We start from the raw sequence: 19395 nt of genomic DNA, 5'->3' as shown, positions 1-19395 counted from the left end.
TTTCAAGACGCCGCAAAATCACGTCAATGTGACCCCCACCCCTCTGACGTCATGCTCGCCTTACTTCCTCAAACGGTGCTTATCCGAGAAACGCACAAGGCCGTATGAAGTCAGCTTGGATTATGTTTTGACAATCACTTCCTCATACAATTATTGATATTTTGACCTTCTTCTTAGCCGGAGCTTTGAGGAAGCCACAGCTTTTCTTCCTGTTTCTTCCACACCTTTTCCCTTTTGTTGAACTGAAACTACATGGACACATGATACATTGAAAAAAAGATGAACTGGCAATGAACTTCAACCATTTTTACATATATTTTTAATTCACAAAAAAAATATCATTATCAAAAATGTGAAGTTTGTCAATAAGGATGTTAGAAGTTCAGTAACTAAAAAAACTAAAAACTTTGACTCTTTTAAAAGTTTAAAAGTTTTTCAAGCAACAAGTGATTTAATTTTGGGAGTGAACTGGATTTTTATTTTTTGTTTTGCCATCAGTTCAGGGATTCAGTACACAATAAATACAATGTTTCAAGGTCTACCTGGTGGTGGAGGGGTTTAGGATCCCCACTGTGGCCTGGTTTTGGTTGTCAAGTTTTAGTATTTAAAAGATTTGCTAAACATACAGTGAACCAATATCCCAGTAAAACATGGACCTCCAGGTTCATGATTCATTGTGTTTGTTGCTGTCTTTAAGTCTGTTACCTGTTATCTGTTCAAACCTTCTACTCTGTTGATTCTGTATTTCTCATCCCGTCGCACGTCAGCGCGCCTTCACACACACACACACACACACTGCTCTGTTCTTTGTCATGAAAACTGCATACAGTAAAAGTATAGTCTAAAAGGTAAACTTCGACACTTCAATTCACAACACCCAATGTCAATAATATCAATAACAATATCATCCACACATCATGGCCATACACATATACCCACACAGCTCTCTCCGTTCTGTGGCATGAGAGTTCTACGTAGTTGAGGTAGATAAACGTTTTAAACTTCACACAGGTACACACACTGTCACACACGTCATGACTGCACACACATACACACACAGTTCGTCTGTCCTTAGTCTAAGTGGTGGTCTCTGTCCTGCTCTTTATATGCAGCATTTGTTCATAGTAATAATAGCATCATTGATTATGAGCCCCTAGTGAGTGTGCTGTCGTTTATTCAGGATCTCACGACCTGGTTTCACAATGACTGGACGTTTGTATTTTTCCACAACTTGTCACAGGTTGTCTCCACCAGATTCTCATCCGTGGTATTCTTTTAGAGATCTTGACGTGGAAGAGTGAAGATCTCTAAAGGAACCTAGAAAATATAAAATATTTTCGCATATACATTATAGGCCACGCCTAGCTTGTCGGTATCGGTCATGGCAACGAGTGGGTGACCAGTTTTTATCAAAAACTGGAGGCCACGGGCTCATTTCGTCCCTTATCCAAATAGTCACACTCCCGCGTCGTTATTCACCGGAAAAACTAACCTCGGGCATCAAGGCCTGCGCAGTAAACAAACAATACACGTTTCTAAAACTTGTTGCAACTCACAAGCGCATCTCAATTTACAGCGCTTTCACAGAACACACAAGCACTTCTCGGTATGCAAGTGCTTCTCAGTATCAAATAGCCTTTTTGTTGGTCTTTTTTGTGTACACGTCGGTTTGGCACTACTTCTGTGGATTTCCGTCTCCCCACTCTCTGGTTCTTTCACCGTGAGGTCAATTCTGCATCCAGCTCTCACCCAGCAGCACATTGAGGAAGAAAACGGTATCTTACCTCAGGACGCCTTGCGCTGCGGGGATCGAGTCAGACGTTCCTCAATCCTCGGTGCGAACGTTTGGGCGCCAATTATGTGGTCCGGCCAGCGGGGTTTACACTTCTCAGGGCGTCGAGTTGGGAGCGGAAGAAACCACAGAAGTAGCGGGATACAAGCTTTGTTTTATTCCACATCAGCGTAACATCATCTCATCGCTTGACATCGCTCAGTATCAAATTGTTCAAAGTACAGACACATTAAGTAGGGGCTGGATCAAGGGCGCTCCTTGGACCAGATACGTCGTCACAAACATGCATATCCACGTTTGGCCTTCTGGCTGAATCACAAGAGCTTCTGGCATCTCCAGACAAAACATACATTCCTGTCTCCAGCCCAAGGTAGCCATCTCTGGCGTATTTGGAATACAGAGTGGGTAGATATCTGTTAAACATTCCATTGGTACTGAGAAACAAGTTATCCTTGTAACTCTAATGACACAGGTCAAATTATTCCACAACAAAACCTCCCCTGTTCATTTGACAGACAGGTTGGCTGAGGCTGCTACAGCCACCAAGTCCAGCTTCTTTACTTTAAAGAGGAAGCCATTCATGGAAGTGTCAATTCAAAACTACGACTCCGGTATTCAGCCCGACTGAGCTCAAGCCGGTTCATCATAATCCGGATTATTATTCACCAGATTTCTGTCATTTGTGCCCATACTTGGTTTGTTCTTCTTGGACGTTCTCTCCAGTCAATCCTGCCTCATAATAGCTAATCTTTGTTAAAAGATGAATCTGATTAAATGCCTGCAAAACCCTCGCTGCAGGTCAAGTGAGCGGATGTGAATTCATCACATTTTGTCACATTGGCTCTAACCACAGTGGGGAATTCAGAGTGAAAGAATGCCTACTCTATGATTACCGACTTTTATTTAAGTATCAGTGGCACATTTTATTGACACATTTTTGTGGTCACATTCCATTTATATCATCTGTTTTTGTTTCGCCAGGTCAAAAGTTAGTAATGGAAGGAAAAACGGAACTCAGAATAAGTCGGTCGAATTTAACATCAACATCAACTTAAATGGACTGCAACTTTCATAAATACATTTCACCCACTAAACCACCACAAAGATGAAGATGAACAACTTGTCCATCACGAGCACTGAACACTTGTGCTTCACCATCATTCGGCAGAAGGTAATTCATAGGCTGGTCCCCAAGTTAACACATCTTTTCCCAGCTGATCTAATCCCCTGCTATTGATGGGTAGATGAGGTATCATGAAAGACCTTTGCAAGGTTGATGTGTCCTAATATCCAGTTCAAGTCCCAACATTTAACGGTGGACAGTGCCATCTGGTGACCACTGAAAATAAGGACACTGTTTCATGAAATCTCATCTACTCATTACTAGCAAAGAGTATGAGCTAGAAATCAACAAAGAAAAGTTTGGTTGCACAATGACTTGGTGCATGTATATTGTGAACGAGCCGTGTTCCACTCCGGCATCACTCTCTTCTTCACCTCACCTCATGTTTTTCATGTACTTCAGATGATCGATCCCTGCATGTCTTTCTCCAGTCTCTGTCAAAGACATATTTATTCTGTCCTGTTACACACTGAAATTCTTCTTTTGTTCATGATAGCTGAAAAAAAATCTAAGCTTGGACTTATCTCCAGCATTCCTCAGTGATAACCAGCAGGACGGTATAAAAGAAGGCAGAGACGGCGGGAGGAATTGTAAATGGAAGGGAAACTGAAGCGCAAAATAATGTGGAAGTTTATCCTCCGCGTGTGGTCGTTGTCAGTGGTCGTTGTTAGCAGCTTTCAGGTAGGTGACTTTACATTGGGATATACATATTCCACCTCTGCATTCACCAGCAGTCACTTAACATGCAAAGCTCCGTCTTCATGGCTCATGGACTTGGGTGGAGCGGAAGACACGAAGCTTTGCATGTTGTTGCTGCAAATGTCACTCAAGGGAGGAAGACGGTTTTGTTCTCACGTGTTGGTGACATGGCCAATAAGGCTTGGATCTTAACTAATGAAGAAGTTCAATTTTCACACCTTCAAGGTTAATTTCAAGGGTTGCAAAGTCTAAATGCATTTTTTCTGTCTAGAAAACCAGTGCAGAGGAACCACTTCACAAGTTTATATATATGTATTTTAGTAATATAGTTTTTATAGTATATAGTTTTTAGTAATTATATATATATATATATATATATATTTATATATATATATATATATATATATATATATATATATATATATATATATATATATAGCTTTGTTAACAGATTAACACAGCAAAAGCAACAACAATGACAATTGGAGGTGGTGTGTCTACATAAAACATCCAAGGAGTGAAACTATGTTGTGGAGGAACCCACAGGAACTAAGGGCACTAAGCATAAATGGCACGGAATGTATAGGTTGAGGCTCTGAGGCTCTGACCAACCACCCACCATTGCCAAGTGCTAAGTGGCATGCTTAAGTCCATGCCTCTAACCTGCTACATGAGAGCACTTGAACAGCGCTGTTGTGCTATACAGTAGTCAGGTAAAAAAAAAAACTGTCTGTAATATTAATAATGTATTTCTTCACAGGAACAAACGGTCACTGGATGTGTCGATTGTACGACTCGGACACAAACATCGGCCAGTAATTCAACCGAAACCACTTCTCCACCGGCTGACGACAAACTTCCTCCCAGCTCAAGAGCAAGTCTCTCTGACTCCACCTCAGTGGGACCCCCAGGAGGAGCCTCTGACATGACATCCAACGCAGCGTCTCAGGCAGGCGGGACAAGCACTCCAGCCACATTACAGGCAGGTTCCTATCTGACACTCTAGGTCCAGTAGGGGTTGTTTACTAAAATACATGCAAATCTAGTTCGCAAGACTTGGGTTTGTTTGCGTCTTTCACTGTCAAAATAATGTGCGCAACCCAGAGGATGTGATTTGGGACATTGTCTTTGTGCATTGGTGGCACATCTTATAGTGAGGACAGTAGTCATATGTAGATGAGGTTTCATGAAACAGCACTGAAGGTTTCATGAGGTTTCACAGCCTCAGTATTCCTCCAGAGGAACAGGTGGAAGTTTCAGGGATAGGAAGTGAACATGTGCACAGCTATTCATTCAAATATTATTCGTCGTAGTGAATGTTGTTTGCTTGGATCTAAAAGTGTTTTTAAAATAAAAGTATTTCAATGACTTCCTGTCACACGACCGGCCGCAGTTATAAATAAGGCAAAGCCAGAAAATGTTACATTTTTATACACAAAAAACACTCAAATCACAGAAATAAATCCAATTTCATGTGCGTATGGCGTGAAAATGTGTCGCCCATGTCTATTGGACTTGTTGGGCAACAATTCTGTCTGCAACTGAAATAAATGCACCACATATCTGACTGGAATTGATGAGATGGAGGTTTGCTACTTTCTCCCTGACAAATTTAATTTAATGAATGGGCTACAGCAAAAAGGGCCCTTTTTCCATCCAGAGAAAAGGCTGGTGATGGAGTACCACTAGGGGTCTAACTGTGCCCATACCTGGATGAAAGATGGATGGATGGAAGCCATTGTGGTCCAAGTGAGAGCTTAGAAAATCTGCCCAAACTATCTTTTCATGATCCCCATTTAATGCTTTTTACATCTGTTTTTAGAATGAACATGCCAGTTTTCCAAGCCTGAAACATGGTCCGCCTTTCCATCTTTTCTGACAAGAGCGAAGCATGAAAACTGGATGGTTTAGGTGATGAGGTGATACTGTTCCATCCCTATTTCAAAACAAGGAACAGTGGAAGTTGGGTTATTTGACAGCTGCAAATCACCATACCTTCCTCGGATCACTGGACATGCTGACTTTGGGAATGGTATTTACATAGTACTAAGATGTTTTAAATACATAAGCATCACATTCAAATGCGGTTCGAAAGCACCTTAAGTTGTTTTTATTTGCCTTACAAATTGTGTGATAGAAAGATGTTTCGTCAGACTTCATCGGATCGAAGCATAAACATGGAGGGTCTTCATTCTATCGAGAATTGCAGCTGATGTGTGTCAGGGCCGGTGGCGTGAGGAGGTGGGGGGGGGGGTCAGTATACACATGTTCAAAGACACCTGTGTATGCAAACAGACATGCAGACACACACTGTAAAAACATGTCTGGGGAACATACATGTACACACAAGGACGTCTGGGTGGGACGTGAACCAAAGCCTGATCTCCAAGCAAACATTTCACAAAAAATGGATAATGAAATAAAAATGAAAATGGATTATGCAATGCTCATCTTAGGGGCGCAGACGCATGGAAGCATTTTGATTTTACATCATCGGGAAGTGACTCAAATCGGAGTTTTGCATTAATGGTGTAACCAGGGTGGAGACTGGACCCAAATGGAAATGATTATCAGGTGCACGAGCTCTGGGATGTATAAAACTGGCCGAAGTAAGACGAACTCTCACATTGGCTGCTCTCAACTTTGACAAAAGGAGAGGGGGATTGACTTGTACCCGGTAGAGAAATCCTGGAAGCAGCATGAAGTGTTGGATGCTGGGACTCTTCTCACTGGTTCTGCTGGAGGCAGTCATCACTCAGGTAAAACGGGCTCTCAAGCTTGAGGGATTTGCTTCGGAATACAAGCATTTTGGGAGTCAATTGAGAGTAAATTCAGTTTATATTTATACATATATTTCAGGGGATCATTCTCAAAATCTCCATTTTAAAAAAATATATCTGGTTCTCTCCAAATTCCAGTCAAATGTGGTTGAAAAAAAGATTATTACATTTTAAAAAGACCCATTCCACCAATATCACAACAAGAGTTTACAATTTAAGTCTTCATCAGTTACATTCCGAATGATGAGGAAATCCAGAGGCACAGTCACACCCCTGGAAAAACAGAACATGTTACACTAATCTTATTTTTTATACCCCGTAAAAAAAAAAAACTAAACAATGCATGAAGAAAAAATATAAAGAGAGAAGAAAAAAAGCATTTCCATAAAAGGGCTGCACCAAGGTATGTGGATTGGAAGTTTTTCGATTGTGTGATCCAGTTAAATCTGTTAAACAAAACAAATAGTTTCATGTCATTCATGCATCAGCCCTTTTGATGCCACCAACAGTCTTGATATTTGATATTTTGTTTTTGAGAGGTGACAGTTTCATATGAGTTTGGACAGAAGATGGGTTATGAAATCAACTTTCAAGAAATATGTTGGGTTTTCTAAATCACTTGATAATAAACTACAACTTACATTTTTACCGCAGATTTTATTTTTAGCTTATTGATTTTATTTATTCTACTGTCATCATTGTATTGTCTTGGGCTGTGCATGGAAATTTTGGTTTGAATAAGCACGACCGGTGTCTATTTTAAATGACAACAAAAAAAAATTCTAAAGTCTAAAGAATGAGTCATTAATTTTTTTCTTTTATTTCATCTGACCCTGTCATTTCACTGTCCTTGGTCTTTCAGACTTCAGCAGTAGAAGAGCGCACTGGACTAACTGCATTTGCTTCAGTTACAAACTCCAGCAGTGGGAACAGCACTCAGCCTGGTGGCGGAGGCAATGGTGGCGGAGGCAACGGCGGTGGAGGATCCAACGGAGGAAGCGGTGGTGGCGGCACTGTGAAGCCAAAACCTTCTTCGACCATCAGCCTCACCGCCTCCATCAGCTTGCTGTTCATGTCATTAGCTCTTCAATCTCTCTGGTTACTTGCTCCATTTGACAGCTCACACCTTCAATAGTTCTCTTTAGGTGAGGTGTTAAGTTTAAAAGTTGCATCAGCCTTTTCACTTTCGTAGCAGATAAGCTAGCTATGTATGGCATAACTGAGTGTTCAGTGTGAAATTAATCAACGATGTTAACAGATATATATATATATATATATATATATATATATATATATATATATATATATATATATATATATATATATATATAACCTCTTTTTTTTTTGAGCAAATAAATCTATTTATTTACAAATCAGGACACTGTTTCATGAAACCTCACCAACCCTTCAATACTGTGTCAAGGACCCTCAGCTACCCATCACTAGTTATTACTTGTTGCAGCGAGTAATTCCTTAAAAAATGGAAGGAAAACGCGCCACACCATTTCCCAAACTTCAAAATAAAACAACGGCCCTTGCATTACTATTACTAGGACGACTCAAGATGACATTCCCTGCCTGTTGACTTGCTTGCCAGCGATCGCCTGACCTCGAGGGCTCCCCCTTGAGGCCGTTCTCAGGGCAGTTACTGGTGGACATCACACCCACTCAGAAAGTGCTGTATAGCTACACCGTTGACAAACCGTGTGACAAGTGAGAAAGTCAAAATTGTGGAAATAGTTTTCAATTTCCGATTCTTCTCTGAAGAATTTTGAAAATGCAATAGGTCTATTGACTTCAATAGTATCATCTGCCTACTTCTTCTAGGAAAATAATTCAGGGCTTTCCTCAAAATTTGCAAGTCAAGTGTCATGGCCTGAGGTGTCCACACGGCCAAAAGTTAATGATCTATGGTTTGAACCAATATCATGAAAATGTCATTGAATTCCGTTCAAGTTCCTTTGCTATCTCGATGGTGCCGCTCGAAGGCGCCACATCGCCCTTGGACACTGCCTCTTTCTTCAACAGCCGTGCTCGCTTGTCGTGTAGCCCAGTGGACAAAGGGAAACATTAAACCATTACACCATTCAAATAAAACACGAAACCATGACGGCCCAAGTGCCACCATGTTCTCATTAAGCAGTAATAAATAAAGACTTGTGAAACATTAATTCACCTCCAACATTTCCTCCCGCTCAATTCAAGGTTGAATTGAAATGGTTTACATTTGCTTTCTGATAGCACGCAACCTGATCGTAGGACTGGGGTCAATTTTGACTGTGGTTTGTATGTGATGTACAAAGGTTGACTCCACTGTGTAGGTATGAGTGGCAGACTGCTCCCCACCAAATGAGCTGCCGAATGGACTGCGATGTTGGTAAAGTTCCTATTGAGATGATCGTTTATACAGGAAATGAGACGAAATACAAAGAGCTATTCCGGCGAATTGTCAATATATTGTTGAAAGACTTTGACTAGCGGTAACTTCCTTAGTTTCACGTTTCACTTTGTCAATCCCTGAACTAAACGTATAGCATATGTTTCACTTGTCGATCTGTGAAGTCCGTTTAATTCAGTGGAGTGAAGATGAGACGCTCCAGTCTGCAGCTGCCGCTCACACACCGAGACTTATTGGTGGCATGAGCAACGTAAAAACATATATAAGTAAATAAAATAAAATGGACCACACATTTCTATCTACACCGCTTGATATTTCGAGGAGGATCACGGTAAAAAGTATGAATTTTATAAATACATGCACAAGAGACATATGCCGGACAGGAACCAGCAACCTAGTGACACACAGGGATGTGTTTTAACTGCTATACTGCCGCTAAGTCACATGACCAGCTGTTCAGTTGAGCTATACAGCCTGACATATTTGTAGGATGTGGCTCTTTTCAGCAACACAGTAAAACAATGTGGCTCCTAGCCTCTGACTGGGTGGCCCCTGGTCTGAAAGTCACTCATCTGAAACGTAAAATCCCTTCACATTTGCAGCAAATCTCAATAACTTGAAAAGGTCTCTAATGGGGTCACTCAAAGGTCGGTCTCAGCTTTTCTCATTGTGACAATCAGGAACAAACATTTGTCAATAGAATAAGGAACATCCTCGTGGAGTTTTTATTGTTTTAAGGAAAGGGAAAAACAACTGGAGCACAATGTTAATAAATGACTGGATGACGATTATGACCATAAAACTTCCTGGATCAGGAGTCGGCGCATCAGTCATAAACCAGGCATTTATTTAAATAGAGTCAAACAGGACGGCCCGGCATCACAGGAGGTCCAAGTTTGGAAGAAGCAGCAAGCGGCCGAAGCTCAGAAGACTTCACAATGCATTCGAGATTTTTCTGCTTGATTCTGCTGGCACTAGTTCAGGTACGATTCTTAAGAAAAATAATTTCTTCTCTAAAGTCAGTTTAAAACGCTCTAAATCGGAATTAAAAAAGAGGAAAATTCAACCAAACTAGAGGGGGAATTTAAAAAACATGATTAAAAATGAAAATGATTATTTTTTAATGTTTAAATTGTTGACCATTTTGTTGTTCTATTGTTCTATTTTATCGTTCTATTCACACACAGGACAGGTCCTTCTCATTTTCATTATTGTTCATTTTGTTTGGGAATGATTAGCAAATATATTAATTGAATTTTTGTATTTTTGTGAAGCATTCTTTAACATTAAATGACTGTGTCACTTAAGTGTATTTCACTGAAAAATTCCCACTCATTTTTTTTTTCTATTGCTTTCTACATGCCTCCCCAAAAAGTTGTTTTTTAACAGTCTTAGTTGCTGCAACATTTAATTCCCAAGTCCAACAACAAACAAATGTTTTCTCCAGCCTCTGACAACCACAACCCAAGAGTCGACCACAAGTGGTGCAGATGTCAGGCCACCTAATGCCTCAACAGAAGATACCGCAACTAAGATGGATCAAAGAAATGCCTCGACCACAACACAAGGAACGTCTGCCATACGGCAGACAATGACACAAAAGCCAACAAAACCAGCGGTCACGACTGAAGCGCCAGCTTCCACCAAACCATCCACCACAGCACAGATGAGCACAATGGAAAAAGTGACAATGACAACGTTGAACACAACCATGAATCATGTCCTCAATAACTCTTCAACTGTCAACAGCACTATGGTAACAGCATTTACTGGCATGAACCAGACTAGCACAGATCACACGACCCCCCGCGGCGCAGGTTCAACAATCACAGGCTTCCTATTGTTACCGCTCATCGGTCTGTTGATCAGCTGAGTGTGTCAAATGTTTTGTTTTGTGTTGTGTTTCCACCAATAGTTATTTGGTTTTTAGTTGATTTCAAATGGCTCAATGGGACACCATCACAGAACTGTCTTGCACAACCCAATGGAGAGGGAGAGAGAGAGCACCACCGAAATCTTGTCTTTACTTGTTGGTTATCAATTAAACAAACACAACAAAAAACACTTGGCTATAAACCATGTTTGACGCACCATCACACAATACAAAACACAATGTAACACAATGTCAGTTGAGGATATTTGGGCTTATCGATCGGATCTGACTGAGGTATCAGCCTGACTCTCTGTCTGAAATGGCTGGATACCATTCCAGGATTCTAGCGATAACTATCCCTAGTTATTATCATAACCTCAGTAGTTATTTTGTGAAAAAGACAAACAAACAGAACCGGACATTTAGTCACTAAATCAAATTACAATATTAATAATTATGAATGAATTGCACGATACAACATTGCTTCCAATACATTACATATACTGTAGTCAACACTTCATCCTACATTTCACTGAGATTGAAAAGGACCAGAATGAAGAATAGTTTATTCTAATTTCATCCACTTATTCCCTCTTTTCTCAAACTGTTGTTATGTGCAGCTTTGCTTGTGTTTAAGCTTATCTATCCTAGTGAGGACCAATTTTGGAGAGACAACTTGAGGATGGAGACTCAATTTGAGGATGAGAGCTTCAGAATAACTGGGTCATTATAACTGGGTTAAGGTTTGGTTCGGAGTCCTGGCTATGGTTAGCCATTTGTTTAGGATGGTTAGGTTTAGGGTGAGAGGATGGTGACAAACCTGTGTGTACCTTGCGTAGCTATATCTGTGGTGACCAATTTAGGAAACATTTTTGCGTTGTGCAAAACCTAGGGCTCGACGAGTGTAAGCCTCAACTTGAGGGTCAAAAATTCAAAATTACCAGGTCATGAAAAGTGGCTTTGAGTTTACCTGCTTCAGTTCAGCCATCTGTTTTCCATGGTTAGGGTGAGAGGTTGATGTCAGCATTGTTCATGAGCGGTCCCAACAAAATAGGCATACAAACGTGTATGTGTGATGTCCTTTATGTCAAGTTGTGGGTTCCAGTGCATTACAGCTGATATGTATAGTCTCTTCTCCAGAGTAATCTAGAAGTGTCTGTGTCAGATACATTTTCTTCAAAACCTTCATTGTTGTCTAGGTTTTTCATGAACTTTGTCGGTGGCGTCCACAGTTTCACTCCCACTATTGCTATATACATTTGTCTCAATGTGGTTCTAGCATATGGATGGGAGAGGTTCCCTCTTGTTCTCTGCTCCTCTTCATCAGGAGTTAGTTTAAACAGTCTTTGGATGATTTTTGTAAACGTGACTGGCAGTGTTTGTCGCTCTCTCTACTAAGTCAGTTAGTGAACTTGCTTGAGCGAACAGTTCATGACTATATTGTCTATCATCTGCCTTATACAGTACTCTAATAACCTTCTTCTGTTGTCCGAAGCAGTGATTTTGTAATACTTTGGTAGGTGTTCTCCAACACCTCAACTCCATAGACGTAAGTGGGGGAGTATCAGAGTACAGTACAGTGTTCTCAACGCTCTTTCATTCAAATAGAATTTACATTTGTTCATTAGACACATCTGTCTTTGATATTTTCATTCTGCTGCTTGTTATGTGCTGTTGTTGTTGAGAGCTGGTCGTCGATACTGAAAGACAGAAATTTCCCTTATGATACTTGATGTACTCTCTTTCCGTTTACTGTTAAGGAAAAGTTGTTATTACCCCCAAGATCCCCAGAAAAGGGGGAAAAAAATCTCAGAAAAATCTGTTTTTAACAGTTATACTTGTGACATTCAGACACATTTGTTTGTGTAATGCATTTAATTTCCATTTTAAACAACAAAAAAAACTGTTGTCTTCAGCCTCTGAAAACTGCCACCGCAAACCAAATGCCCAACACGGGTCCGTCCCCTGCCGTTGGTCTACACACTGGTCCACCTCCCGCCATCACCGCAACAAAAGGAAGGTGTCCAAACCTACCGAATCTACCAAGCCCTGCGACACCAGAAGATACCAGGACTAAGATGAATCCATCCACTGCCTGGACCACAGCCCGAAGAATGTCTACGATACGACAGACAACGTCGCAAAAGCCCACAAAACCAGGTCCCACCTTTTCCTCTACGAAAGCAACCCACACCCCAGCGGTCACGACCGGAGCGCCAGCATCCATCAAACCATCAACCCAAGCGCTGATGAATACAATGGAAAAAGTGGTGGGCACAACCCATCAAACAACAGGAGGACTGACAACGATGAACGTGACTCATGTTCCCACCAGCTCTTCCACTGTCAACACCACTATGGTAACAGCATTTACTAGCATGAACCAGACTAACACGGCGATGGCAACAGCAACACATACGACACAGCGCGGTGCAGGTTCAAGAGTCACAGGTTTTCTCTTGTTACCACTCATCAGCCTGTTGGTCACTTGAGCGTGTACAATGTCACATGTATTTGTGTTAATATAGGTTGATTGACGCAGCAACGCAAACAAAGACACATGCAGGAGCCTATCAAAACAAAGTAGAAAAGCACTCGGAGAGCACATCCATGCAGCTCATTTCATCATGAGATTTTCACCCAATGTTTTTGTTGCACATTTATTTTATCTATAAGTCAGATTTTTTTCAATATGTCATTGAAGGTCAAATTCAAATGAGCTCAATGGGACAGCAGGTGGCAGTAGTGTTACAGAACCTGCGCGCACCACCCAGTGGCAACAATGGATTAGCAAATACATGAGTCAAAGTACAATATCAACTACAATCCTTAAATGGTTTAATTCAGTTTTCTGACTTGGTTTACTGTTACTGTACTGTTGTCGTCTTCTTGTTTATTTGTGTAGTCTTCCACTGAAATTAAATGATTGCTGTTCACAATAAAGAAATATGTTGATTTGTTTCAATAAAATGTTTTCATTCAAGTATGAAATTGATGTTTAGAAATAAAGCACCCTCAAGTTTGACTCCAACTGAGGAACGCTCTCGACTGCCAGTCACTCGAGCCCAAAGCAAAGGTTCTGCTCAAAGTCCAGGTGAAGGTACTTGACAGCAGAGGAGACCAAAAGGATGAAAGATATGTGAAATATAAAAGTATTTATTGATAATCACAAGCAAAGAGATTACACATTATATAGCTTGGTAAAGAGGGAGTCAAAGCATTGTGCTGTACAGAGGAGCTCAGCACCTTTATCACGTCTAAACAAGGCAGTTGGTTCTTCAACGTTGACCTCTTCAAGGCTGGACCAAAGGGCAGAGCCAGCACCAAGCAAAGCAGCATCGGCCCGTATAATAATGTAACACAGTGTTATACCATGATATGTAGATGAAATTAGCAATATATAAAATATAACATAAATATTAATGCATATAAACAGGTGGATTGTGCTACTAAAACCTGTTTTTTACTCTGGTAAAATATGCAATGTTGGGGGGCTCATAATTCAGTGTTTTCTGGGGGGGAATGAACCTTTGTACCTTCCGCTGGTGTCGCTCCAAACAGGGCCTGCCCTCTGTATCCTGGTGCCGACGGTGTTTCACAATGTCAGGGCATGTCAGGTGAAGATGTAAGTGACATCAGATGTGTGTTTAGAGGTGGGGCTTGAGCGATGTTTTTATCTTGCAAGTGTGTTGCCAATGGGCGTGGCTGGGTCAACTTCCTAAGAATCAACTGAGCTGGGTGTCAAACACTACCAGACCAGGGGCCACATTTCTGTACTCTGTCCAAGTCCAATGTCTACACTGATAAGAACACAGGAAATTTGCATTTAAACATGTGATACCAGTCCAATTGTTGCATATTTTATGGACTTCCTTTCCACCTGGATCGATATTGTTGTCAGTTTCCAGATTAATTGTCAACATTTATGATCAACACTTTCTAGAAAACACTCCTTGTGACAGTAAATGGCTGCTGTCTTTGACTCAATTTTGAGGCAGCAATATGTATTTATAACTCTCACAGACCATGAAATCAATTTCATGGGACGGATTTGGCTCCTGGTCCTTGTGTTTGACACAAGCTACTGTTATTCACTTAACATTATGTTCACAATCTAAAACCCAGTCTGATGTTGATTTTTGGCTTTTCATTTGTTGCACATTGATTTCTGTTTCAGTCAAAATTTGCTTTATTGATCCAGATTGAATTTAAGGTTGACATATAACTGCATATTGTGTTTGTCTTCATGACTATCGGGAACAATAAATAGAATAGATAGAAGATTCCTCTTAGTCTTCAGCACCGCAGAGAGCCAGGAGAGCTTGAAGATAATTTCCCTTGAAGTGTTTCTGTTCAGGAAACATTGGCATTAATAGATATTGAGCTAGAAATAAACACCGGTTCAACTACACACCTGCAGCGTGGTGTAGAGGGACGTCCCTGTTAGCTTCAAGAAGGCCACTCGGATACACAGCAGGTCCTCCTCGCAGTGAGCGATCAGAATGCTCTGCACGATCGGTGCCTGTAAAAGACATCAGTTTTACAGATGGCGATTTTGGGAAAGACGGCCACAAATCTATTCTTCAGGCCACTGGGTGATGATACCATGGTAGTAGTCCAGCCTCTTACCTTCATAGACGTCAGTCTCTTCGCAATGTAGGCGTCAGGGCTTTTGATGCACTGAACTGTTACAAAAGCAGAAATATTCAGATCCACGCATCAAAACCACCATTGATCTGGTTTTTACCTAAGACTTGTAAACCCATTTGAAAGTCCCCAGAGAACTGTTTCTCGATGACATCCTCCAACTCCTGTCCGCTCAACAGCTCCAACACCATAAACACTGGATGAACAAGCCAAGGTCAAAGCAGGAATCTTTATACAAGGTCAGTCAGAACACGACTCACCCTTGTTCAGATGCTGGCAGTCTCTGGAGGTGAGGATGTCAATCCACACGTCCGCATCGGGTTTTTTACGTTTCAGTGATGCAGCGAGAGCCTGTTGCATGGGAATTTGAGAATATATGAGGCCTTGCATGCTGAAATAGTGGTGAAGCTTCACAAAGCCTCATTTTGAGAGCCCACTTGATGGCGCTCATCTTTGAATTTGACCAACTATTGAAATGATTCCTCTCATTTTTTTTTAGATAAAAGAGTAGTGATGGAGTATGAAGGTTTGTGAAGCATTCAGTAGGTGGCTCTCTTGGTTTAAAAACTGAATTTTTGGGGCGCAATATATTGAACAAGTAAAAGTGGCTGTCAATTAAACAAAACATTGTTTCAATCCATTTTCAAGTTTTAGCAACAAGATGAGAACAAATACCTCAACATCTCTCTGGACATTGGAAGCGACATCTTCTTTCTACGGAGGGAAAAGTGCGATGCATTTAGAGAAATTGTGCTTCACGAAAGACGAAAGTCTCAGATTTGTAAAGTTACATTTAACAAAGCCACGACAAGCTTGAGAAAGTCGCCGCTCGTTTCTGCTCTCAACTCCTTCTCCAGGTCTTTCTTGTACACTGCAGGACAGGACACACAACAGATGAACTCAAATGTATTTGAAAGAAGGTGTTCTATCAGTTGACCCACGTTGCTTGTATGCTGCTTGGACTTGTTTTAGGTGCCTTCCTGATCGTGTGCAGAGGATCTCCAGCAGGGTTTCTTCGTTTGTGCCTAAACCCTGCAGAAGAATACGAAAGAAGAATGCAGACATGTTGTGGAAATTGGGCATAATTCTCTAGTAAAACCCACCGCCATGGCCTGCTGCAGTCGGCTCGCCTCATGATGCAGAGGAGGCAGCAGCAGTTCAAGCGTTAGGTCCTCGAGATCTCCAGAGAGGACTTTTTTAAGGCAAGTGGGCAGATCCTGAAACACGAAGAGATCAGAGGCCCATCAAAAGACATATGTTCTGGAGATTCTTTTTCTTAACTTCTTTCTTTTCGTCTTCAGGGTTGCCACATACTAATGGATAGATGAGGTTTCATGACACAGTATTGAAGGGTTGATGAGGTTTCATGAAACAGTGACCTGATTTTCAGAGGCCACCAGATGACACTGTCTACTGTAAAATATTTATTCAGTAAATCTCACATCATTTCTAAACCAAGAACGCCACCTAGTGGCCTCTGAAAATCAGGACACTGTTTCATCAGCCCTATAATACTGTTTCATGACGCCTCATTTACCCATCACTGATAATTCCACACAGTTTCAGCTTGAAATGCAGCTTGAGGAAACCTCTGTGCAAACCTGGTCCATTTCCATTTTCCCTGAGCTTTAGTGGTTTTTCCAGGCGCACTTTTTGAGGTTTACCCTAAATTTGGATAACTGGGAGGAAATCAGTTGCTAAAATGACAAATGTGTCTGTAAGATTTTAAGTAAAAAAGAGCTATAAAAAAAAAAAAAAAACTATAGTACAAACTGCCTACATAGATTCTTCATTGGAAGTCACCTATTTTAAAGACCCAATGCAGAGAAATGCTCATTGGCTAAGACGTATTTCCTTTAGGTTAATCATCCACACGCAAGGAACGCCACGTCATGTTCCCTACGACAAGGCCAAACACACTATGTCAACTAAGGAGTGTAGATTCCCTGCGGTATTATGAGCAAACACTTGGAATGCCAGAACAAATACAGCATCATCAGCGGTCCACCACAGTATCTGTTTTACCTTTTGAGATGCTTCTTCAAAGGTAGCTGCGATCCGCTGTCTCTGGGAGTTAGTCCGGTTGGTCAGGATTCTGACAAGCGTGGTCAGATCTGCATAAGGACGGGAAGGGACAAGGCCAATATTTATACAACACAGAGGGACGCTATCGCAGGGTTACCTTTTTTTGCTATTGCGTTGTGGATGGCAATCACATCCTTGTCAGACTGGAAATTGGGGAAGGGTCTCAATGATCCAAGGGTCCCCCAACACATCGCCTAAAAGAAAATAGATCAATAAATCCAAAAGATTTTTCATTTTAAACAGCTATTATCAATAAATAAACGCTAAAATATCAAGTTAAAAATCCTAGATGAAGCATAACTCGGGTCACATTTTCAGATTCAACAGAAGTTCATCGGAAGCTTCTGGCTCCCAAGCGGTCATGAGATGGTTGAGTGGAGTCCTTGAGGATGCCCCCCCCCTCTATTGTCCTGCAGAGGTGGCGAAGACGGTAATATTCCCTGTGGTTGTCCTGATCCGGTTCATCTCATCTTAGGATAAGAGAATGCTCAGAGCAAGGTGGTCCATCCACAACAGAGAGCATTGAAGGTGCCTTCTGCAAGGTGAACCCCCATGAAAAACTGGTGCCTCGTACCGTCTCCTCATCTGACTCATCGATCCTCTGTGTTGGATGGTCCTGGTCAGCAGACCATCTTCTGTCTTCCATCGTCTTATTTGGTGTTGAGCGTCCAGTTATGAGGCGCTGCTACAGCTCATCCAGCTCATCACTCTTAGAGATGAGGCGACTGGTATGTCGACCACAATCTCTGATGTGGCAGGAGTTTCGGAACATGCGTAAACTGTAACTGACTCAGTACACACCCTTGTGGTGCTCCTGTGTTCACTACTCGTGAATGAGAGTGATTGGAAACAGTTTCAAAAGCTCTTTCATTTAAATATACAACATTTCAGAGACATTTAGGGAAACAAAATGATATTAATAATATTTGAGAAACTATTACTTACACATGATTTGTTATAGAAGGCATCCATAGTTGTAGTTCAGCTGCAATAACTGAATCAAAAATAATGTATTAAGAAGGGAGAAAAAGAAATAGGTGGAGAACAGTTTTGGCCATCAGCAAGTCAACTATTTGTTTGTTATTTTGAAGTAGAATAAAAAAAATCCTACCAGAAGGAAAGGCAGCACGAGCAGTCCCGTCAAAGGAGTGGACCCTTTTTACAATCACCTGTTATCGCACTTCCACCTTAACCGCGCCCCACCTTCAGTTCACCCTTCGTGTTAAAGCGCACCTAGAAAGCTTCGCCTAAAATTTGTTCTTGCAGAACGCAGCGTGAGACCGTGACGCCTCAGGCAACATTTATGGAGAAGAGTGGAGTGAGGAGAACGTAAATTAAACTTCACTGATTATAATCCAATGTCAATATCGCTGGTGAAAGAAGTGCCTTTTACTATGGAGTTGTTTTATGTAGTTTTGTCACTTCATTTCTGCCAGAAGTAATTCGCGACAAACTACGTGACCGGCCGCTTCATCGACGCTTATGCTGTGTTGTGTTGAATTACAATGACACTCGTGCAAAAATACTGGTATTATCGCTCAGAAATTCGGACCGACTGGTTTGTTTACTGAACAAAACAGTATTTAGGGATGAGAAACGTGTTGGTCCACACAAACCACCTTGGCAGTCGATACTTTCATGAATGCAAAACAAAAAAAAAAAACAGTATTTAAAGAAGTTTGTATGACTCGAAACACTCCTTATGTTTTCCTGGCCAAAACAAAAGCCTTTTCGTTGGTCATCTATCATATAAAAATGACACATTGACATAAGTAGCAGGGAAATTCTCCACACTGAGTGCACAAGAGTTCGCCAAGCTCCTTTTACCCCAAATAATTTATATTTATTTAATTTAAAGAAAAAAATAAATTGAGACCTGGATTAGAATTTGTATTTTTAAAATATTTTTAGCATAATATATAGGCTCAATGCAACTGCAGGTGATGGTAGTGCAGCTGAAACGTGCCTGTGCCCAACCAAGTGACCTTATTTCTAAAT

The 19395-nt window shown here is 41.1% G+C and overlaps 2 protein-coding genes across 2 annotated transcripts; one reads left to right on the top strand and one right to left on the bottom strand.

Moving 5' to 3' along the window:
* The first annotated feature begins 6249 nt into the window (after positions 1–6249).
* Positions 6250–7635, top strand: LOC128758200 (inhibitor of growth protein 1 homolog). Its single transcript, XM_053864108.1, has 2 exons — positions 6250–6373; positions 7257–7635. Exons 1-2 carry the CDS (start codon positions 6314–6316, stop codon positions 7527–7529), a joined length of 333 nt encoding a protein of 110 aa, XP_053720083.1. The 5' UTR covers positions 6250–6313; the 3' UTR covers positions 7530–7635.
* A 6353-nt stretch (positions 7636–13988) lies between these two features.
* Positions 13989–18116, bottom strand: anxa14 (annexin A14). The gene is made up of 12 exons (XM_053863399.1): positions 17972–18116; positions 17495–17591; positions 17338–17426; positions 16416–16529; positions 16254–16344; positions 16104–16183; positions 15988–16026; positions 15573–15663; positions 15413–15508; positions 15295–15350; positions 15080–15187; positions 13989–15014 (listed from the first exon to the last, which is right to left on the bottom strand). Exons 1-12 carry the CDS (start codon positions 18041–18043, stop codon positions 14955–14957), a joined length of 993 nt encoding a protein of 330 aa, XP_053719374.1. The 5' UTR covers positions 18044–18116; the 3' UTR covers positions 13989–14954.
* Between the last annotated feature and the right edge of the window lie 1279 nt (positions 18117–19395).

This window comes from Synchiropus splendidus, chromosome 4, assembly GCF_027744825.2.
Source record: "Synchiropus splendidus isolate RoL2022-P1 chromosome 4, RoL_Sspl_1.0, whole genome shotgun sequence".
In the NCBI taxonomy this organism is placed as follows: Eukaryota; Metazoa; Chordata; class Actinopteri; order Syngnathiformes; family Callionymidae; genus Synchiropus; species Synchiropus splendidus.
Note: the sequence above shows the minus strand (reverse complement) of the source record. Positions and strands in the feature narration are given on the sequence as shown.